This window comes from Eptesicus fuscus, chromosome 6 (assembly GCF_027574615.1).
Source record: "Eptesicus fuscus isolate TK198812 chromosome 6, DD_ASM_mEF_20220401, whole genome shotgun sequence".
NCBI classification, from domain to species: Eukaryota; Metazoa; Chordata; class Mammalia; order Chiroptera; family Vespertilionidae; genus Eptesicus; species Eptesicus fuscus.
This window is the reverse complement of record NC_072478.1, coordinates 6177974-6200685: the sequence shown is the minus strand read 5'-3', so window position 1 is coordinate 6200685 and position 22712 is coordinate 6177974. Positions and strand designations below refer to the sequence as shown.

Here is a 22712-nt window from a genome sequence, read left to right as displayed (position 1 = left end):
GCTTGGCGAAGCACTGAGGTCTGCCTCAGCAACTGGGATTTATCTGAGACTCCAGCCGGCGCAGGAAGACGGTGTACAAAGGTGCCGCGTGGTGGGGGATGCGGGAAAGTGGGTCGGTACCACCCCCTGAGACGGCTCTCCGCGGATGCACGGCTCCTCGCGGGGCTTCGGCACGGAAGCGATTTAACTGGCGGGAGGCGGGGGTTGGGGGGGACGTTTTTAAGTTAAACATTTAAACTCGCCTCCCTGGGAAGGGGCAGTTTTCCTCCAGGACCCGCTTGTGTAGGTAAGCGCTGTGAACACCAGGGGGCGCTGTGCCTCAACTTTCCGGTTTCTTTGCCCCTTCGCCTGTACCGGGAGCTTAGGCGACTCCCATTAGAAGGTCAAGGTTTACTCAGTAATTAAGCCGTAACAAAACTCTGTTGCATAGCCGCCTCGACTTTTACCCTTTATTTATACCCAGATATGTCTCCAACCTAAGGATATTTTGATTATACGAGTATTCACGAGCCCCTATGGGCCACAGCAGCCAGCGGTATCAGGCTCTGACAGCGTCCCAGGTGTCAGGCCAAGCCCTCCACACCCATGACCCAGAGTCTTCAAATCGTTCCTATGAGAATAAAATCCAACCTCCCTCTGCATCCTGTGAAGTCCCCTCCCCAACTCCATTTCCCACTTGATCAGTCCGTCACAGCTGCTCCAGCAACACTAGTGTTCCTGCCACAGGGCCTTTGCACCTGCTGTTCTCCTTGCCTGCAAGGCTGTTCCTCCTAATTTTCGCATCCCTCCCTCCTCCCCATCTTAGTTCCAATGTCACCACCTTCGAGAGGCCTCTGATTACTTCCTCAGGGGCACGCTTTCTTTGGGGTTCTCCTCCCATCCTGGGGAATGGGCCCCTTTCTGGACTTGACTGGTTGCTTCCTTGTGATCTACAGCTTGTTCCTTAGGATTTCCCCATCCCAACCGATGAAGAGGTAGCTTTGGTGTCCACCTGCTCTCCACATGGGGCTGCTAGCAGCCATCCGTTCTTGCCGCTGGGCCCATGATCTCTTGAAGATGATTTCCAACCTTACCTTCCTTCTGCTGGAATAAATGAGGTCCTTCTCAAAAGAACTGCCTCTCAGCAACTAGTGGGTTTGTATGGAAACCCGCTGATTGTATGATTTATTTTCTTACTATTCAAGATCCCCAGGAGGCACCTGGACACACGAGCTCACCAGGGAGGCCTGGGGCGGGGGCATATCTCAGGGTCTCCAGTGGTCACATTATAAGCATATAGGAAGCACCCAGGAACTGCTAGCTGACATAGTAATAATAATGTAGATTATAATAATATGTTCTTGAGATAATAATGTTATGATTATTTAGCACTCTAATGGGGGAGCCCTGGGCTGGGCAGTGGTTCCCAGTGTGCTGTGAAGTAGGCCCACAAGTGAGAAGGAAGGTTTACTCGGGCTAATGTCCACGCTGTGGGCAGTCTGAAGGGCTTCTGGGATGGAGCGAGCACCCATGTTCTTGAGGTCAGGAACACACTCCAGGGTGGGAGTGCCCCACCTGTGCTGTCTATGCAGGGGATCCTTCTAGAATAATATCCAAGTAACAGGAGGGAAAGATGTGAGGTCTTGAACTGCTCGACCTGAAAAATGTGAGGGTCCTGGGCCAGATGGAGCTGCCAGATGTGCCAGGTGATGGGACGGGGAAACCTGTGAGGGGCCCTTTGGGCAGAAAAAGACATGCCCGAAGTCTGCAGGGAAAAGGAGGTTTCGTGGCCCCAGGGCAGGAAAAGGAAGTGACTGTGAGTTAATTGTTAGGGTTTTGGCCGGTGACTCAGGCTGTGGAAGAATTCACAGCTGAGAGAAGAGATGGATGCAGAGAGAAAGTTTATTTTACTTTCCCTGAAGAGAAAGGGCCGTGTATTGCTAATCAATACAGAGGCCGGTAATAAACAGGGGCCTACTCTTTTAAAGAGTAATGGCTGCTGTTGCTAGGTGACAAGGAAGGGAGGAGGATGTGGGGCTGAGACAGTCTGGCTGATGTCCTAGGGAGGTGTCTTGTCAGTATTTTTCCCAAGCCTGTAAAACATGCTGAGAGTAAAAATTATGAAGAGTTCAAAAGAGGCTTGTTTGAAGCGGGGTGGGGGGAGCTTTCCATTAACTAGAGACTCCTTGGTGCGAATTATCCCTGAGTTGTAAAATAGCAGGGAGGAGGGGTATGCAAGAATGTAGCCTTGAGAGTAGCTTATCGTGTCTTACCGTTTGAACTGAGGGGCTGTTTGAATCAGAGGAGCTAACAATCTTGGGGTTTAATTACCCACGTGCTTCTCATAAATTGTGCAAGGCCACAGCAAGGGAAAAGAGGCCTTTTTCTTGTCCTCACACTCACATGAATGAGCCAAAGAAAGCTTGTGGAAGTGAAGAGAGGGGGAGGCCAGCGTCCCAGGGGAACCCGGACATCCAGGAAGCAAGGCAAACTTCCTGTGTGTGTGGTTTTTTTTTTGTAAAGTTGCTCAAAATCTTAAAACACAAGTTAACCAACAGTTACTGCCAAGGACATTGTGAAAAGGCATCTGGGGTGAGGAAAGTGCCCTGCTAGTGGGAACGTTCTGCCCTAGTGAGGCCAGAGATGGGGTTGCCTGAGGCTGGAGCATTGGGGGCACAGAACAGGAAGGGAAAGTCCTGACTGGGGTGACTACAGTTCCCTCTTGGGACCACTAAGAGCCTCAATCACTGTCGGTGGCTGGGGAAATTTTGGGAAAATAATGATGGAAAAAGGCGACATTTATGAAGCATTTACTATGTGCCATACCCCATCTGTATCGTCTAAACAGATTCACATAAAGTGCTTCAGGAAATAAGACAAAGACAAATCCTTTATGATCTCACTTATATGTGGAACCTATTTCCCCCCTCCAGCTTTACTGAGATACAATTGACATAAACATCATGTAAGTTTAAGGTGTACAGTGCAGTGTTTTGATATATGTGTATGTTGCAAAATGACCACTGCAATAAGGTTAGTTAGCACATCCACCCCCTCACATAGTTACATTTTCTTATGTATGATGAGAACCTTTAAAGTCTATTGCTAGCAACTTTTAAACACACAGTACGGCATTGTTAACTATAGTCACCATCCTGTACATTAGATCCCCAGAACTTATTTATTTTAAAACTGGAAGTTTGTACCTTTTGGCCATTTCACTAATTTCCGCACCACCCAGCCCCTGGCAACCACCAATCTGTTCTCTGTTTCTACGAGTTTTTCTTTTTTTATGTTTATATGTGGAGTCTAAAAAAGCTGAACTCGCCTTGACAGTGTGGCCCAGTGGTTGAGTGTTTACCCATGCACCAGAAGGTCCCAGTTTGATTCCCCATCAAGGTACATGCCTGGGTTTCATGCTTGATCCCCAGCTGGGGGTGTGCAAGAGGCAGCCAATCAATGTTAATGTTGATGTTTCTCTCTCTTCCTTTCTCTCTAAAATCAATAATAAAATAAAATAAAAAAGTTGAACTCAGAAACAGAGAGTAGATTGGTGGTTACCGAGGGCTGAGGAGGGGGAAATGGGGAGATATTGTCAAAGGGTACAAACTTCCAGTTATGAGATGAGTAACTCTTGGGCCCTAATGTACAGCAAAGTGATTATAGTTAACTAGAGGCCCAGTGCATGAAATTCGTGCACTTCGGGGGGGGGTGCCTCAGCCCAGATTGTGAGAAGGTGCAGGCCAGGCCGAGGGACCCCATGGGTGCATGATCAGGGCCGGGGAGGGATGCGGGAGGCTGGCCAGCAGGTGAGGGACTGCGGGGGGGCGGGCTCCATGGTGTGTCCAGCCTATCTCACTCAGTCCTGATCATCTGGACCCCAGCAGCAAGCTAACCTACCTGTTGGAGCGTCTGCCCCCTGGTGGTCGGTACATGTCATAGCGAGCGGTTGAGCAGCCTTAGCATATCATTAGCATATTATGCTTTGATTGGTTGAATGGATGACCAGATGACCAGACAATTAGCATATTAGGCTTTTATTATATAGGATAATACTGTATTGTGTGCTTGAAAGTTGCTAAGAGAGTATAACTTAAATGTTCTCACCACAAAAAGGAACTGGTAATTATATGAGGTGATGGAGGTGTTAGCTAACCTTATGTGGTAATCCTTTAATTATATATACATGTATCACATCATCTCACATCACATGGTATACCTTAAACCTACACAATGTTATATGTCAATTCTACCTCAACAAAGCTGGAAAACTCTTCCATGAAAATGAATGAAATCTTACCATTTGTGACAACATGGATGGACCTAGAGGGTATTATGCTAAGTGAAATAAGTCAGTCAGAGAAAGATACAGTAAATACCATATGATTTCACTTATATGTAGAATCTAAAGAACAAAATAAACAAAACAGATACAGAGAACAGACTGATGATTGACAGATGGGAGGAGGGCTGGGGGCGGATTGGTGAAAAAGGTGAAGGGATTAAGCAGTTCAGATTGGTAGTTACAGAATAGTCACAGGGATATAAAGTACAGCATAGGGAACATAGTCAATTATATTGTAACTAGAGACCTGGTGCACGAAATTTGTGCACTGTGGAGGCGGGGGTTCCCTCAGCCCAGCCTGTGCCCTCTTGCAGTCTGGGAGCCCTTGGGGGATATCCGACTGCCATGGAGGTGGGAGAGGCTCCTGCCACTGCCACTGCACTTGCCAGCCATGAGCCTGGCATCTGGCTGAGCAGCGCTCCCCCTGTAGGAGTGCACTGACCACAAGGGGGCAGCTCCTGCATTGAGCATCTGCCCCTTGGTGGTCAGTGCATGTCATAGCAACCGGTCATTCCGTCGTTCGGTCAATTTGCATATTAGCCTTTTATTATATAGGATAACATGGGTAAAGAAAATTGCACAAGCCCTAACCAGTTTGGCTTAGTGGATAGAGCGTCAGCCTGTGGACTGAAGGGTCCCAGGTTCGATTCCGGTCAAGGGCATGTACCTTGGTTGCGGGCACATCCCCAGTGGGGGGTGTGCAGGAGGCAGCTGATCGATGTTTCTCCCTCATCGATGTTTCTAACTCTCTATCCCTCTCCCTTCCTCTCTGTAAAAAGATCAATAAAATATATTAAAAGAAAATTGCACAAATATTATAAATGAATTTGTGTGGTATGTTCTTTTGTGTCTGGGCTCTTTTGCTATTATGTTGGTGAGAATCATCCAGATTGTTGTATGTAGCTGCAATCCATACACTGATCGACCAGGGTGGGGCAAAAGTTTTTTTCTGTAAAGGGCCAGATAGTAAACGTGTTTGATTTTTGTGGGCCAACGGGTCTCCGTCACAACTACTCAACTCTGCCACTGACATGCCAAAGCAGCCACAGCTGGGCATAGCCCAGCCAGCATGGCTCAGTGGTTGAGTGTCGACCTATGAATCAGGAGGTCACAGTTTGATTCCTGGTCTCGATCCCTAGTGTGGGACCTGCAGGAGGCAGCTGATCGATGATTTTCTCCCATAGTTGATTTTTCTATCTCTCTCCCTCTCCCTCTCTGAATTCAATAAAAATATGTATATATTTTTTTAAATGGGCATGGTTGTGTCCCAAGAAAAATTTCTTTACGCATACTGGGATTTGAATGTCGTATACTTTTTTTTTTTAATTTTATTTTTATTTATTTATTTATTATTTTTTAATTTTTTTTTAAAATTTCTTTATTGATTAAGGTGTCACATATTTGTCCTCATCCCCCCATTCCCATCCCACACCCCTCCCCACGGATGCCCCAACCCCCTGTTGAACTTAACCATTGGATAGGCTCATATGCATGCACACAAGTCCTTTGGTTGATCTCTCACCCCTCCCCCCAACCTCCCCTATCCGCCCTCTGAGGCCCGCTAGTCCGATCGATGCCTCCTTGTTTCTGGTTCTGTTCTTGTTCATCAGTCTATGTTGTTCATCATTTCCCCTAGATGAGCGAGATCATGTGTCCCTAGAGATATACTTATAAGAACTGAATGTGAGACGAGCAATAATTGCTTATGCTGACAGGCAAATGAATCAGTCTGTAGTGAGTTTCTTTCTGGACCAACAGTTCTTTAGAGACCCAATTTCAATGTCCACCAGTTCCTTATGTGTACATGTCAGCACTGACCCCTCAGCTCTGGATGGTGGACAAATGGTGGTAACGTAGGTCCAACTCCCTCTGGTTTGGTCTCGGCCTGACCCAGGGGCATGGCTTCACCCGGACTCGGGGGCACGTGGCCTCACCCAGACCCAGGGGCGCGTGGCCTCACCCGGACCTAGGTGCACGAGGCCTCACCCGGATCCAGGGACCCAGCCTCACCCGGATCCAGGGACACATGGCCTCACCTGGACCCAGGGGTGCGTGGCCTCTCACAGACCCAGGGGCGCATGGCCTCACCTGGGCCTAGGTGCGCGAGGCCTCACCCAGATCCGGGGACACATGGCCTCACCCGGACCCAGGGGCGCGTGGCTTCTCCCAGACCCAGGGGCGCGTGGCCTCACGCGGACCCGGGACCCAGCCTTACCCGGATCCAGGGACACATGGCCTCACCCGGACCCGGGGGCGTGTGGCCTCTCCCAGACCCAGGGGCGTGTGACCTAGGTGCACGAGGCCTCACCCGGATCCAGGGACACATGGCCTCACCCAGACCCAGGGACGCGTGGCCTCACCCGGACCCGGGGGCGGGGCCTCACCCGGACCTGGGTGCGCGAGGCCTCACCCGGGTCCCAGCCTCACCTGGATCCAGGGACACATGGCCTCACCCAGCCTCACCCGGATCCAGGGACACATGGCCTCACCCGGACCCAGGGGCGCGTGGCCTCCCAGACCCAGGGGCGCGGCCTCACCCGGACCCGGGACACAGCCTCACCCGGATCCAGGGACACATGGCATCTCCCAGACCCAGGGGCGCGTGGCCTCACCCGGACCCGGGACCCAGCCTACCCGGATCCAGGGACACATGGCCTAACCCGGACCCGGGGGCGCGTGGCCTCTCCCGACCCAGGGGCGCGTGGCCTCACCCGGTTCCAGGGACACATGGCCTCACCCGGACCCGGGGACACGTGGCCTCTCCCAGACCCAGGGGCGCGTGGCCTCACCCGGACCTAGGTGCGCGAGGCCTCACCCGGATCCAGGGACACATGGCCTCACCTGGACCCAGGGGCGCGTGGCCTCTCCCAGACCCAGGGGCGCATGGCCTCACCGGGACCTAGGTGCGCGAGGCCTCACCCGGATCCAGGGACACATGGCCTCACCCGGACCCAGGGGCGCGTGGCCTCTCCCAGACCCAGGGGCGCGTGGCCTCACCGGGACCTAGGTGCGCGAGGCCTCACCCGGATCCGGGGACACATGGCCTCACCCGGACCCAGGGACACATGGCCTCACCCGGACCCAGGGGTGCGTGGCCTCTCCCAGACCCAGGGGCGCGTGGCCTCACCCGGACCTAGGTGCGCGAGGCCTCACCCGGATCCGGGGACACATGGCCTCACCCGGACCCAGGGTCGTATACTTTTCATCTGTCACTAAGTATTATATATTTTTTCAATGACATAAAAATGTAAAAACTGTCCAGCAGTTCCTGAAAAAAGCTCAACATAGAATTGCCATATAATCCAGCAATTACAGTCCTGGGTACATGCCCACGAGCATTAACGGCAGGGACTCCAGGAGATATTTGTACACTAATGTTCATAGCAGCGTCATTCATAATAGCCGAGAGGTGGAAACAACCAGACTGCCCATCAGCAGATGAATGGTTATCCAAAATATGACATAAAAGGGAAGTTCACAGAGACAGGAAGCCAGAATACACTTTAAAATTCCCCTGCTGGATATCCTGGTGCAGGTTCACTCTGAAGCCCTCTCTCCCTTTCACTTTGTTATGGCTTTCCAGAATTTATGAGAAGCACCTGGCAATTAAATCCCGAAACTGCTGGCGTCTCTGTTCCAGGGGTGGGGAACCTTTTCTCTGCCAAAGGCCATTTGGACATTTATAACATCATTCTCGGGCCATACAAAATTACCAACTTAAAAATTAGCCTGCTGTATTTGGTCAAACATGTAATTAACTCACCCCTGAAGCCTTGACTGGGCCAGACCAACCGATTTCGAGGGCCTTCTACGGCCCGGCCCGTGGGCCTGCTGTTCCCACCCCTGATACTTCAAACAGTGGGATGAGATAAGATTGCACTCCTCCTCCCCCCACCCCACCCCCTGTCAGTTAGTTTCAGGTGATTTAAGCTACGTGTTCTCTAGTTGCATTAAGGTTCCTTCCCTTCTCCCCCTTCCCTTCCCCTCCTCTCCAGCATTCTCTGGAGAGACAACCATTTGCTCTCCAGCTCCCTGGCTGGGGGAAGGTAAGGGCTTCCTCTTTACCAGCTGGTTGCAGGCTGCCCAACTGTTTGGCCCTGTTTAGTTTTCTTGTCTCCGTTTCCCTGTTCCTCCTGAAATGTTCCTAGCTTTTCGCTGTCCTGTAACAGGTCATATGAAAATAGACGGTGGGCTGGATTTGCCCACAGGCCGTTGTAGATTGTTCTGTTGAGGAAACAAACTGCAGTTCCATTTACCCATTCTCTGCGGATGGACACGGGTATGAACATAGCCCGCACGTCTCACACGGGCGCGTTACTCTGGTCTTGTTCGCAATCCCACCCCTACATGCTCGCTCATTTCTCTACCTGTCCCTTGGACGGTGGCTTCTGGAATCATCCCCAAGCACTACCTCCTGGACCAGTCCCAACCAGAGGAGGGAAGGGAGCGTTCTCGAAGGGGGAGGCTGTGGCAGGGAGAGTGACCGCTTCCACCCCTGGTCCCTGCAATCTGCTCCAGGGCTTCCTCTTGGCCCGGATGTGGGCAGGGAGGGCTAGGGGGCCAAGGGACATATTGCCTAAGACAGGAAACCCTACGCGCAGAAGCCTTACAGGGAGAGAGATGTCAGCAGCATGGAATTTGTGCCCAAGATTTGGCTTACTGAGTCTGCTGGAAGGATAGGTGACATGTTCTGGGGCCCGGCCCTCCCAGATGGACAGGGGCTGACCCAGCCCCTGCAGGACTGAGGCTCTCTCCCTTCCCCACCTCCCTATCCTGGGGCTGCTGGTCTGGGTCGAATTGCTGTGTCCGTGGACGAAGCCATCGATGAGAAGATCCAGGATGTTGTCAGCTCCCTGAGTAAGGACTTTAACATACAACCCCAGCGGGGGCCTCAGAGGCCCCTCTGATTCCTGACCTGGAGGGACGGTCAAGCCAGCCCCAATCCTAACCCAAACCAGAGCTCCATCCCAACCCAACCTAATCTCAACCTCAATCCTAAATAAACCTCAGCCTTGAGCCTAAACCACATGTAAAGTTCAAACCTCAAACCCAACCCAACCCAACCCCAATCCCAACCAAACATCAACCTCGAGCCCAATCCCAACTAAACCTCAAATTCAAACTCAACCCTAAAACCCAACCCCAACCCTATCCAGCTCCAGCTAAATTTAACCACAGCGCCAAGCCTTCCTTCCTCTAAAACCCCACCTCCAGACAGACCCCAGATGAGCTGTCTGTCACCAGGGCTCTCCACCAGGCCTTCCCTAGGGGGGTTTCCTTGACTCCCTCCCTATCTCCAAGCCACAGGGCCCAGGCGGAGCGAGAATTGGGGAGAGGCAGCATGGTCTCACAGACCCCCCCTCCTGCAGGCCTGAGGCGATAAGAAACATCTGAACTGGAGGAAGGACTGTCACCTCCGGGGTCCTGGTCACCTGCGGCAGATGAGCACAGAAGTCCGTTTTCCATGCTCTCAGTTCTGTGCCCAGTGCCCTGAAACCCCTTCCCCATGTCCAGCCTCTATTTCTCAAGACCCTGGAGCCCCGGCCTCTACTTCCCTAGGGTCCTGTCCCCATGCCCAGCCTCCTCCCTGCCCCTCTGGCGGGATCCATTTTCTTAGGACACTGACGTCTAGGCCTCCAGCCTCCAGCCTCCTCACAGCCCACGGACCCGGCTTTCATTCCCTGGTTTGGGACCCTCCAGCCCCCTCCCCCGCCCCTCCCCACCCCTCCTCTCCCCCAGCCAAGTTCCCTCCGCTACTGCCACTGCCGCAGGCTTCGCTGTCACGGCTGCACGTGTGCTTCTGTCTGGTCTGTGGCTATTGGCAGGTGCATTCCGAGACCACCCGCCACTGCCAGGGGCGCGTGGGCGTGGGGCGCGTGGGCTGGACAGGAGGGCACTGCTAGGCGTGCGGCCACGTCCTGAGGTCACTCGTGCACCCACAGCGTACATAACCCAGTGACCGCCATCACACAGAGACACTGTGCCCACAGACACACATGGACACAGGAAGGCACCCCTGAACTACACAGACAAGCCCACAGGGGGTGGGGCCACAGTGACATAGACACATACACCCTGGGCAGACTCTCCTACTCCCAACGTTAAGTCCCACCCCGGCCTGGATGACACTCATCCCTGTTGGACTCAGTGCCCTGAAAGGCAAACCCCAGCATCCCTGGGAGCACAAATCCCGGTAATTCAGGGTCCAGTTTCTTAGGAAGGCTGGCCTACTGATTTGTTACAGGATTCCAGGGCAGGAGGAATAGGGAAACTGAGACAAGAATGTGAAGCCACGGCCCGCGTGGCCTCGGGTTCAAAGACTTGGAGAAAGGGCTGATGCGCAAATTAATACACAAGGCCGCGCTTCAAGCTAACTTGAGCAAAAGAAGGAAGGCTCTGGATTATGTAACGGAGAGGCCCAGGGTTAGAGCAACAGGTTCAGGTATGGTCAAACCCAGGGGCTCAAATAATGTCTCCAGCACTCAACTCCCTCTAGTGTCTGCTTTCCTCAGTGCGGTCTGGCTCTCAGCCAGGTCCTCCCCTGCACAGCTCTAGGCTTCCATTCTCCCAGTGTGACAGCCCCCGGGGAGCGGGGGGTGGGGGGTGGGGGTGGGAGAGAGGGTACCTTTATTTCTTGGTTAACCCAACAAAAGTTCCAGGTCTGAGTTTCATTGGTTGAGTCAGACTCATTTGTCTGCCCTTGTGCCAAATCTTAGACCCTGATTGGCTGGGCCTGGATCATGTGCCCACCTTAAACCAATCCCTGATTATGACACATTTCCTTTCTTTAAGAAAAAGAAAACGGTTACCCCATGAAAGGGGCTGGTCAGGCAACCTCATGGAGCCCTCTCAAGCCACTGTGGCATGATGGGTGGGTTTCCAGTCACAGCCGCCTTCTTCTCAACTCCCAGAGGGCTGGTGCCCAGCCTTCCGCCACCTGAGCCAGGGAAATGTGCAAGTCTGTGGCCCTACCCCCTGCACCTGTCCTTCAAGCAGAGCCAGCTCTCCTTTTGTCTGTCTCCTCTGTGGCTATCCTATAGAATAAAGATGTAATATGCAAATGGCCGCTACGTCATGAAGCATAACGACCCACCGGGTAATGGCCAGATCACAGATCAGCAGGAGGGTGGGGCAGCGAGCTACAAGTGGGCGGTGGAGAGCTACAGGAGGGGGCAGGGCAACAAGCTATGAGGGGGGGCGGGGCGGGAGGAGCTACAGGAGGGCGGTAGTGAGCTACTGGCGCCGGATTTGTGCACAGGGCTACTAGTTACATCATAAGGGGGGTGAATTGCTCAATGGCTGGCTGCTTTCTGCCACCAGCAAGGAGCTGGCATTTCACCACTGCTGAGTCCATCTTCCTGTAGCAGACAAGGTGGCAACAGTTTAGGAAGGAGAACATTATCCTCACCAGATCTTGGGGGACCATTTCAAAGCTCTCTTGAATTAATTAATTAATTAATTAATTAATTAATTTATTTTTTAAAATATTTTTTATTGATTTTTTACAGAGAAGAAGGGAGAGGGATAGAAAGTTAGAAACATCGATGAGAGAGAAACATCGATCAGCTGCCTCCTGCACACCCCCCACTGGGGATGTGCCCGCAACCAAGGTACATGCCCTTGACCGGAATCGAACCTGGGACCCTTCAGTTCGCAGGCCAACGCTCTATCCACTGAGCCAAACCAGTTAGGGCGCTCTCTTGAATTTAATCACGTAATTTAAACAGAGAACATCACACTTCCTGCACATTGTCAGAAAACCTTACCTTTTTCCAAAGAGAGAAACCTCTAACACCTAGACCAGTGCTGTCTGACACGGCAGCCATTAAGCAGCTGAAATGTGGCCCCTTTAAATGGAAAGGCACCTTATGTGTAAACACACATTTGATTTTGAAGACTTAGTACCTCCCAAAAGGTGACATCCTCCTATTTAATAAAGAGGGAATATGCTAATTGACCCTCACGCTGTTGCACAGATGGCGGTGCCCACAGCCAATAAGAAGGGAATATGCTAATTGACTGCCCCACCCTCAAAGATGGCAGCGCCCTCAGCCCCACTGGAATGGCAGGCGTACGGCCGCTCTGTGAACCTGCCTCCAGAGTCCCTCAGCCCCCTTAGCCCCCCAGCTGCCCAGGGCCGGTCCAAAGGGCAGGCAAGCCTCGGATGGCAGCTGCCCAGCCGCCCAGGGCCACCCGAGACTCAGGTAACCAGGGCCAGCCGAGGCTTGTGCTGCCGGCAGTGGCAGCAGCAGAGGTGTGATGGGGCATCGCCTTCCTCTGATCGCCGGGTCGCTTCCCGCCCCAGAGGGCTCCCAGACTGTGAGAGGAGGCAGGCCGGGCTGAGGGACCCCCCTCCAGTGCATGAATTTTCATCCATCAGGCCTCTAGTATGTCAATAATATTACAATAACACCTATATGTTGAAGGGATAATATTTTGGGTATATTATGTTAAATAAAATGTTATTAAAATCAATTTAGCCTGTCTCTTTTTATCTTTTTAATATGGCTATTAGAACCTTTTAAATAAAAATGTGGTTCATATTATATTTCTCTTGGAAGGCACTAGACTTACAGAGAAAATTCCCTACACACATCGTCTCATTTTTATCCCCCATTTTCAAGGTCAGATAGACACACAGCGGGTTTTAAGACACCTAGACAGAGTGGAGGCATGTGAATGCATGAGTATGTATATTTCTCGGAGTGAACATGTGTGGAAGCATGTGAATGGGTGTGCTCTGTGTATACGTGACTGTGGATATTCGGGAGTGTGTGTGCAAGTGTGTGTGTGTGAGTCTGGTGAGCAGAAGTCTGAATGAGTGTGCTTCTGAGTCTTTCTTCGAGTGGGGTCTCTGGGTGGAAGGAAAGCGGTTCCAGGGAAGGTCAAGGCGTGGACCTGCCTCAGTTGCAGATGGGAGGTGAAGTGCCGGTGGTTAGCACGGCCGGTGGTTAGCACCGTTGCCTCAGATCCAGGGGGCCTTGAAGAAGCGGCATTTCTTGGCGTGGAGCGGAGGGATGCATTGCGGCAGGAGGAAGCAGGAAGGAAGGTGTGGGGACTCAGGAATCCTGCCTCTGAGACGGTGGCCCCGACCCCTAAAAGGTGGGACTCTGAGGGGCCACAGCTTCTCTCTTGAGAGAGGAGACAGGAGGATGAGGTTCATCCAGATAGACACACACACAGACATGCACACACACGTGTGCACACACAGAGCTTCCTGTAAAGTTCCTGTTTGTTTAGAAAACCTTATTTTTATTTAATACTAGAGGCCCAATGCACGAAATTTGTGTAAGGGGCTTGGCCCCCGCGGCGGCAGCTGCCTCTGCCTCGGCCCTTGTAGCCCCGGCTTTGTCCGAAAGGTCATCTGGAAGGGCGTCTGGTCTAATTAGCATATTACACCTTTATTATATAGGATAATTGACACACAATGTTATACAAATTTAAGGTGTACAACGTGTTGATTTGATATATTTCAAAATGATGCCTGTAGCATTAGCCAACTCCTCTTTCACAAGTTCCGGACCATTCTGGCCTGCCTGCAGATTTATAGGCTTCTTTTCCGTCTTTCCTGAGACCTCTGGCCTCCTAAGACCCCTCTTGATCTGGGGGTACGAGGATGACCCAGGGTGGGAGGTTCTGGACCCCTGAAATTAGGAGGCTGGTCTCTCCTTCCTCCCCCAGACCCCAAACCTGAGATTTCCTCATCTGACGAGACACCTTCCGGTGGGTGGGGTATGTGTGGACAGATTGGCAGACTCAGGACCATGGAGGCTGAGGAAATCTACATAAACCAGGAGGCCGGTATGCAGGCAGCAGCCTTCAAAGACAAGCAACGGGGGACACCATCCCATAGAGAAGGTTAGGCACCTTGGCATGGGGGGCGGGGAGCCAGGAGGGAGAGGTTGGGATGGGAGAGGTAGGAGCTGAGAGTGGGGGTCAAAGGGCTTCTTCCACTCCCCAAAAGGTGTGAGTGAATGGTAACCCACCCTCTTCTCTTAACCAAGAAGCAAATCTTAGTTAACGTTTATCCCCAGAAATGTGTTGTGTGCAAGGGTTTGGTGAACCAAGACTTCTGAGCCCCCCTCCCATCCCTACCCCAACCCCAAAGCTCCAGGAAGGTTTCCAAACCCTTCCCACTGACCCGCCCACAGGTGTAGATGACCCCAACTATGAGAACATCACTGTGACTTTAAGAAAACAGGATCATCCAAAGGGCAGTCACTCACCCCCCAAGAGTGAGGGTAAGCGGCCCTGCCAGCCCACATCCCACAGCTTTGGGAGGGGCCTGTGGGAGGGCGATGCAGGGACAGTGGGCAGCATTGGAGGCCAGGATCAGTGGTGTAGGGTGTGGTGACGTCAAGGCTTGTGAGACAGTGGTGGGGGCAGCTCTGTAGGTGGTGATGATGATGGCATGGTGCTGATTGTGTAGGGGGCCGTGTTGGTGAAGGTTTGGGTGATGGTGATGGTGAATAGGTGACAATGTAGTGGACCGGGAAGGAATCACCCAGACAGAGTTGATGAGGGACAATGCCGACAACAGTGAGCACTGGTGGCTGCTGACAGTTACTGCTGATACTGGCGATTGCTGGGGATGGGGATGGGAGGGGGGATGGGAGGGGGCTCAGAAGGTGCTGTTGGTGCCGGTCAGGGTGCATGTTGGTGGCAGTGTTGATGGTCACAGTTGCTAATGGCATTGGGAAGAGTGGGTGAAGAGTGGTGTTAGAATCAGTACTAATAGTTGAACCCTGGAGGTCACCTGCCCTGCCTCTGTCCCAGTCCCAGCCCGGTCCAGGCCATCCTCGGACTCTGCCCGGTGGTTGCACAGAGCCTTCACAAGCCTGTACATTCTTCTCGCCCTGATTTCCATCATTCTGTTGGTCTGGGTTCTGGTGAAGAGTGAGTGGGCTTTTGGTTGGGGGGGGGGGGGGCGGGAACTGGGGCAGTGTGGAGGGGTCCACAGGAGCTGGGAGCCCCCGTGTTCCCACTGTTCCCTTTCCCCTAGTTCCTTTCCCTCCCCGCTCCCCCTGCTCCCAGGGTTGCAGAATTGGGGCAATTCAAGTGTTTTCCTACCCTCCCCCGTCCTGAACAGATTCTGAGACGTCCCAGGAGCTGCTGGTCTTGAAAAGGGAGATCTGGAATGGTGAGGGCAGGCCCTGGGGGAGCCCAAGGGGTCGGGGTGGGGGTAGAGAGAGCAGCCGTGACACAGACACCCCCACCCCCACCCGCAGTCTCTATCTCCGCACGTGAATGCGAGGAGGGGCAAAGGCAGGGCTGGAGCGACATCCAGCAGAGCATCATTAATGCCAAACAGCGCATCGACTCGGCCAACCGCAATGTCCAGGCTGGGAACGAGAAGCTGAAGAAGCTGACAGAAGGTGGGTGCCCTGCGGACCTCCCTCGGGGACTGTGGTGCTGGGGAGTCTGGGGCGGGGACAGCAGAGGTCTTCCCTCCCGGAGCGCAGGGTTTGGAGGCCTGATGATGTCACCTTTTAGTAACGTGCGGGTATTTAAATGCTGCTGGGAACCCCAAGTGCAGGGCTCTGCAGCACCCAGCCTGGGGGTTTGGGCAAGGTGGGGCCTTGTCTGAGGCTCCACCCCAGTTTTCTCCTGTCTCCTCCCACCCCCAGATGTAAGCCGAATCAAGATTCAATCACAGCAAATCGCTGAGATGCTGCAGAAAATGCAAAATCAACGTAAGCTGGGGCCAGGGGAGGTGGAGCCCTGGGTGTGACCCTAACTTCTCCCCCAGGGGGATCTGCCTGATCTCGGATCTCTACTTCCCTTCTTCACAGAGCCCACACAGCCCACACCTAAGTAATCAAGAAGACCTGGGAGCCTGCGTGCAGCTCGGAGGACCGGGCGGTACCTCCCAGTATACATGACACATGGGGGCCAGCCTTGTCTGAACCTGTTCATCATCCCCACATATCAAGTCATATGTCACGGTGAATGAGTGTTGTGGAGTTGCGTGTGCGCATGTGTGTGTGTGGTGTGTGGGGGGGTAAGCATTTCATGGAGGGCAGGTATTGGATGAATGTTGAATGTGGGAGTCACAGAGGGTGTGGTGTGCACCTGTCACTGTCCATGTGATACGTGTGTATCATAGCCTGTGGTGTCATGCACATCGCAGTGGGTAGCTGTGTCAGCAGGGACCACAAAAGTGTGTCACAGTGAGTGTGGGTGTTGGTGACACGTGCTACCCATGCATGTTTCACCGTTGGTGTGAATATGCATGAATGTCCTGCAGCATGTTGTGTGTATAAACGTGTCATGGTGGAAGTGTGTGGGAGCACACCGTGGGAATGCATCGTTGTAATTGCGGGTGTCACGGTGTGTGCCCTGTCACTCCCTGTGCCCCCGAGAACACTGTGTGTCCATGTGAGTGTGCCTGCTTGTCACCGAGCTGGGAGCACATACACACGTGTGCCTGTGTTTCTGAACTCACATTTTGTGATTCGTGGAAGTAAAGGCCAAGGGAAAACAATGTGGCTTTCAGATCTGTTATTGGGGCGACTGGGGGGCTTTGGGGAGGGTGTGCAAGTGTTTGGATTTGGGGAGTGGGAAAATCACACCGTGAACAGGTGGGCGTATGCCAGAAACGCTGGGGACACGCGGGTGTGTGAGAATGACGTCTGGAGTGGGTCCCCGTGTCCAGGAACATGTACCCAGGGAGTGGCTGAGACCCTGTGCCGTGGAGCGTGTGCCCCAGGGGTGTGGCCTGAGATGTACATGTGTACACATGTGCCCAGAGACAGAGACGTGTGCCCATCGCCAAACGTGCACCCTGAGCATGTGACCATCGGTGCCACTGTTCCCCTGAACGTGGGCCTACCAGGGCCAGCGAGACCCCAGGCGCGGGCCGCCCTCCCGGGCCGCCTCCGGGACACGCGCGCCCCCGAGCGGCGGGTCTGGGGAACCGCGGCGCGCGGCCCGCCCCCCGCCCGCCCGCCGCGCCTGCGCACAGGGGGCCGTTTACGACGCCGTAAAGCAGCTCGGCCGAGCCGAGGGCCGCAGTTCCCGGTGAGACCTTGCCCGCCCGCGCCCCTTGCCCGCCGGGCCCCGTGGGCTCCACACCCCTCCCTGCGGACCGATGGGTCCTGGGCCGGGGTCTCGGCGTCCGCGCCCCCCGCCGCCGGCTCCCCCCAGAAGGACGCAAGGAGGCCGGGCTCCGCGGCCCTCCCTCCGCCCGCCGCGCCGGGCTCTCGGGGCCCCGCCTTGCCGCGGTTCGGCTCGCCACCCCATCGCAGCCCCGCAGAGGGGTGTCAGCACAGCGCTCCCGTCCCGCTCGCTGGGCCCTCTCCCTGTAGCGGCTGGGCCCTGCTGGGCTCCCCATCCCCCACGCAGGCCTGTCGCGGGGCGTCTCGGCACCCCAGACCTGCCGGCCTCAGCCCCGTCCCGCCCGGTGGGGGCTGGGTTCTCAGTTCTCCCTTCCGACCTCACCCTGGGCGGCGGCTTCTCACCTGAGTGGGGGAGGGCAGAGGAGAAGAGAGGGTGCCTCGGCGCCCGTGGGGTCCCCCCGTTCACCCCCACCGCAGAGCCACTGTGGAGGTCTCAGCAAGCCCTCGGGGTTTTCTCCTGTAGCCCCCCCATTCCGAGTCTCCCCCACCGACGGCTGTGGCTCCTAGCGCTGGAATGGAGGATCAAAGCGCCCCCTTGAGGCTCCCTTAAACCCCGGGTCTAAGGTCAGCCTCCTCCCTCCGGTCCCATCACTTTTCTGGAGAGCATGGGGGTGAAGGGCTCCCAACTCCTCCTCCGCCCCCTCCTCCCCAGTCTTACAAATGCAGGTCCACCCTTGTCCCAAGGAGGCATGCTTCGTGCACACCAAGTAGGCGCTGCCTGCGCGCAGGCCAGGGCCCTCTCGCTGTCCCCGCCCTTCCTTGTCCCCACCCAACCCCAGGTCTGACCCCACCGCCCGGCCCTAGTTCTCTAGTTGCTGCCACAAGTGGTGGAGGGGGTACAGAGGTGCTTTTCACGCACAAGAAATTACCTGGGAGGTGGGGTTTCTGGTGTCCCCACCTTTGTCCCCTCCCCGCTTACCCGTACCCTTAGCCCTCTCTGCCCCCCCATTTGTCCTTCTCTGGAGAGGGGTCCTGGAGACTAGATTTACGCCCAGGCGAATGCCCCCTTTTCCTTCCCTATCTCTTCCCTGGTGGGAGGTCCGTGACCCCACATGGGGTGGGCTGGGGTCCCAGGGTTCTTCCTCCGGCCCCTCACCCTGCTGCCTGGTCTCCCCCGCAGGGAAGCGGCTGCGGCATGGAGGCGCGCTTCACGCGGGGGAAGTCGGCGCTGCTGGAGCGCGCGCTGGCGCGGCCGCGCACCGAGGTGAGCCTGAGCGCCTTCGCGCTGCTCTTCTCGGAGCTGGTGCAGCACTGCCAGAGCCGCGTGTTCTCCGTGGCCGAGCTGCAGGCGCGCCTGGCCGCGCTGGGCCGCCAGGTGGGCGCGCGCGTTCTCGACGCGCTGGTGGCTCGCGAGAAGGGTGCCCGGCGCGAGACCAAGGTGCTGGGCGCCCTGCTCTTCGTCAAGGGTGCCGTGTGGAAGGCGCTCTTCGGCAAGGAGGCCGACAAGCTGGAGCAGGCCAACGACGACGCGCGCACCTTCTACATCATCGAGCGGGAGCCGCTCATCAACACTTACATCTCGGTGCCCAAGGAGAACAGCACGCTCAACTGTGCCAGCTTCACCGCGGGCATCGTGGAGGCGGTGCTCACACACAGCGGCTTCCCCGCCAAGGTCACGGCACACTGGCACAAGGGCACCACGCTCATGATCAAGTTCGAGGAGGCTGTCATTGCCCGAGACCGGGCCCTCGAGGGCCGCTGACCCCGCCGGAAATAAAGGATGAGAGCGCACCCTTCCCCAGTGTGTCTTGTGTCTTGTGTGGGTGCCTCCCAGATCCACTCAGCAGGACCCAGATCCCTGCCCCCGTCTGCGGGAGGCCAAGGTCCAGGCCGTGTATACCACGGGGAGGGCCGGGTTGGACCCAGCCTGGGCTTTCAGGTAGGGCTGGGGGAGTCCAGGGACAGGGGGAGGTAGACCAGGCAGAAGGAGCCGCTGGAGCGGGGAGTTGCTGGTAGATTTTGGAATCACAATAGGAGGCTAACCTCAGGCTGGAGAGGGGTGGGGGGAGGACCGGCTCAGAGACTCCTCTAGGCCAGGGCTAGCACACTTCTTTCGCACAGGTCCGGGTAGTGAATAGTTTGTGCCCAGTAGTAGGTCAGCGGTTGGGTATGGCTGTGCGCCTAGGAAACAGGCTGACCACTGCTTGCTTTATTTATTTATTTATTTATTTATTTTCAAATATATTTTATTGATTTTTTACAGAGAGGAAGGGAGAGAGAGAGTCAGAAACATCGATGTGAGAGAAACATCGATCAGCTGCCTCCTGCACAGATGTGCCCGCAACCAAGGTACATGCCCTTGACCGGAATCGAACCTGGGACCCTTCAGTCCGCAGGCCGACGCTCTATCCACTGAGCCAAACCGGTTTTGGCTGATCACTGCTTTAGACTTGCTCCTCAAAGTGCGGTCCAGGGACGTGCAGCATCAACAAATCTGGAAAGTTTGTGGGTAATACAGACACAAGAAACCCCACCTCCCAGGTAATTTCACGTGGGAACCCCAGACCCACTGCCACAGAGTCTGCATTTTAGCAAGACACCCAGGGGTTCCTGTGCACCTTAGTCTGAGAAGCAGCGTGCTAGGGCACAGAGTGTTAAAACGGGTGACTGGGCGCCACCACCCTCCCCTCCCACGGTTCAGATCCTGCAGGTTTGCTGGGCCGGAAGATTCGCATGTCTAATGAGTTCCCAGGAACTGCCGATGCCCCGTGGGCTACCCTTTGGGCACCAGGGCCCTAGACACCTGCTCTCAAGGGGAAGTAGGTGGGCTCACTTCAGAGTCAGCTGGACGCTTAAAATAGTTTGCAGTTAATTTCTAAATACACTTGGTCCACGAACACATCCGTTGTTTAAAAAAAAATACTACACCTCAGGCAACCCTTTCCCTTCTGCCCACTACCCTGAGACCCTAGTCACTCCTCCCTAAAGAAAGCATGCCACCCGTGGGGAACCTTTGCAGGAAAAAAACCTCAAAAAACTGTTTCTCCATGGGGAACACAATATTGCGTTTGCTAGAGCCTTTTAGAGAGGCTGAGGAGGAGCCTCCTCCCCTGGTTCTCTCTGCTCCTAGAGAGGAGCGGGAAGGAAAATTGAAGGAATGGCCTTTATGGCCCCCTCCACCTCCATGTCCTAATCCTGAAACATTTAATTCACCAATGGAATCATCTATTCAGAGGGCCATCAGAGAAGGAAGGAAGGACATGTCGGTGGAAGAAAGGCTTGCTTTTCCTGTTATACAGGTAGCTGACCCACAGCACCCAAATCAGATAATAAGACACCATGAAAAAAATCGATTTTAAATTGATAAAAGCTTTTCAAGAAAGCGTTGTTCAAAATGGTCCAATGGCTCCTTTTACAGGAGAAAGCATGAATAATATTTCTGATGCATTCTTAACTCCTTCTGATTGGTATTCTCTGGCTCGTGCAACTCTGGATGGAGGAGATTATTTACTATGGAAGGGAGAATACTTGGAGAAATGTCAAGAGCAAGCCCGCGCAAACAGAGGGCCGAATGCTCAAATAACTTATGAAACGCTGGCAGGACTGGGACAGTATATGGATGTACAAAATCAGCTACATTATGTGCAACAGGCATATGAGCAAATTAGACTTTGTGGAAGGAAAGCTTGGTGGGCTTGACCAGCAAAGGGGGACCCTCAGGGAGCTTTTAGTAAATGTATGCAGGGACCTACAGAGTCATTTTCTGATTTTGTGGCTCGTCTCACTCGAGCAGTGAGACGACAGATTCAACATGAGGCAGCAGGAGATATTTTAATTCAGCAATCAGCTTCTGAAAATGCCAATGCTGATTGTAAGAAATGCCTGACGCCTCTGAGAAGAAATAGTACCATTACAGAGATGATTTGAGCGTGTCAGAATGTGGGATCAGGCACTTTTCAAGCAAATTTACTCGCTGCTGCAGTAACAGTGGGAAATAAGAGGTGTTATAAGTGTGGAAAAATAGGACATTTCCAAAAGGAATGTAGGCAACCGAGAAGGACACAAGGTCGTGAACACTCCGCCTCCAGATTTAAGCTTCTCTCGGTGTCCTAGATGTCAGAAAGGGAACCACTGGGCCAGTTTTTGTAAATCGAAATTTCATAGAAACGGGCAGCCTCTAGATCAAGATAGAGGGCATGGTCAACCACGGGGAACGGCCAGAGGGGCGCCCCCCAGCCCCGTCATCAATAGGGGAACTCTTCCCTGCAAGACCTACGGTGGATTCCCTCATCCGAGCAACTCCAGGAAGCGCAGTCCTGGATCTTAACAGCACTATAGCGGTCACTCTGACCCCCGATATTGCTCGGCAAGCTATTCCTACAGGAATTTGGGGACCTTTAGGATTAATCTTAGGGAGGAGTGGAAACACTCTAAAAGGATTAACTGTTCTGCCTGGAGTCATTGATTCAGATTATGAAGGAGAAATTAAAGTTATACTAGAATGTAATCATGTTATGCAAATTACTCCAGGACAAAGAATTGCTCAGATACTACTTCTACCTTATGTTCAGCAAGGTGAGGCTATAAATAGGAAAAGAGGAACAAAAGGATTTGGTAGCTCGGACATCTATTGGATACATGAAATTAGCAAAACCCATCCTATGATTAATTTAAGAATAGAGGGAAAACAATTTAGGGGTCTAGTGGACACTGGAGTGGATGTTATCAGCAAAGAATTCTGGCCTCCAAGTTGGTCCACGGCAGAAGCTATGGGCTCAGTTAAGGGGGTAGGAGTACCTGATGACACACAACGTAGTGCTGCAGTGTTAAGATGGCAAGATGAGGAAGGACAGACAGGATGGTTTCAGCCCTACATCATCTCTGGAATTGCAGTCAACTTATGGGGCCGGGATGTTTTAGAAGGTTTACAGGCATGTATTATTACTGGCAAAGGACAGCAGTTAATAACTCAGATAGGATATCAACCTTTTTAGGAGTGGTCACTGCTCAATCTCCTCACGCTCATGCTGATCCTATACAATGGAAAGATGATAGACCTGTATGGGTGGATCAGTGGCCATTAAACAAGGAGAAATTAAGTCATAATCATGAATTAATACAAGAACAAATAGAAGCTGGTCACATAGAGCCTTCCAATAGTCCTTGGAATACGCCTATATTTACAATCCCTAAAAAGGCGACAGGAAAATGGCGATTGTTACATGATCTTAGAGCAGTTAATGCTACTATGCATAACATGGGAGCTTTACAACCTGGAGTCCCAGCGCCTTCACAAATCCCTTTATATTGGTCTCTTATTGTAGTAGATC

The 22712-nt window shown here is 53.6% G+C and overlaps 2 protein-coding genes across 6 annotated transcripts; both read left to right on the top strand.

Annotated features, from left to right (window-relative positions):
• Window positions 1-13854: 13854 nt before the first annotated feature.
• Window positions 13855-16802, top strand: MCEMP1 (mast cell expressed membrane protein 1). Of its 3 annotated transcripts, XM_054716774.1 has the most exons (8): window positions 13855-13932; window positions 14071-14182; window positions 14476-14565; window positions 15101-15220; window positions 15414-15464; window positions 15553-15699; window positions 15952-16017; window positions 16117-16802. In XM_054716774.1, exons 2-8 carry the CDS (start codon window positions 14089-14091, stop codon window positions 16140-16142), a joined length of 594 nt encoding a protein of 197 aa, XP_054572749.1. In that variant the 5' UTR covers window positions 13855-13932; window positions 14071-14088; the 3' UTR covers window positions 16143-16802. The 3 variants fall into 3 exon arrangements, with proteins under 3 accessions (XP_054572749.1, XP_054572750.1, XP_054572748.1); XM_054716773.1 differs by having other exon boundaries at window positions 13882-14182; XM_054716775.1 differs by lacking the exon at window positions 14476-14565 and having other exon boundaries at window positions 13880-14182.
• A 318-nt stretch (window positions 16803-17120) lies between these two features.
• TRAPPC5 (trafficking protein particle complex subunit 5) lies at window positions 17121-19178 on the top strand. 3 transcript variants are annotated; one of them, XM_028160413.2, is made up of 3 exons: window positions 17122-17344; window positions 17906-18006; window positions 18563-19178. In XM_028160413.2, the coding sequence occupies exon 3, from the start codon at window positions 18578-18580 to the stop codon at window positions 19142-19144; it is 567 nt and encodes a 188-aa protein (XP_028016214.1). In that variant the 5' UTR covers window positions 17122-17344; window positions 17906-18006; window positions 18563-18577; the 3' UTR covers window positions 19145-19178. The 3 variants fall into 3 exon arrangements, with proteins under 3 accessions (XP_028016213.1, XP_028016214.1, XP_054572747.1); XM_054716772.1 differs by lacking the exon at window positions 17122-17344 and adding an exon at window positions 17359-17547; XM_028160412.2 differs by lacking the exon at window positions 17906-18006 and having other exon boundaries at window positions 17121-17344.
• The last annotated feature ends 3534 nt before the right edge of the window (window positions 19179-22712 follow it).

Bases quoted from the DNA above. Each gene is read 5' to 3' on its own strand.
- MCEMP1 (XM_054716773.1), top strand. From the start codon at position 14,059: ATGTGTGGACAGATTGGCAGACTCAGGACCATGGAGGCTGAGGAAATC. The intron at 14,566-15,100 runs GTAAGCGGCCCT...CCTCTGTCCCAG, and splicing joins CTCACCCCCCAAGAGTGAGG to TCCCAGCCCGGTCCAGGCCA. The intron at 15,221-15,413 runs GTGAGTGGGCTT...CGTCCTGAACAG, and splicing joins GGTCTGGGTTCTGGTGAAGA to ATTCTGAGACGTCCCAGGAG.
- TRAPPC5 (XM_028160412.2), top strand. From the start codon at position 18,578: ATGGAGGCGCGCTTCACGCGGGGGAAGTCGGCGCTGCTGGAGCGCGCG.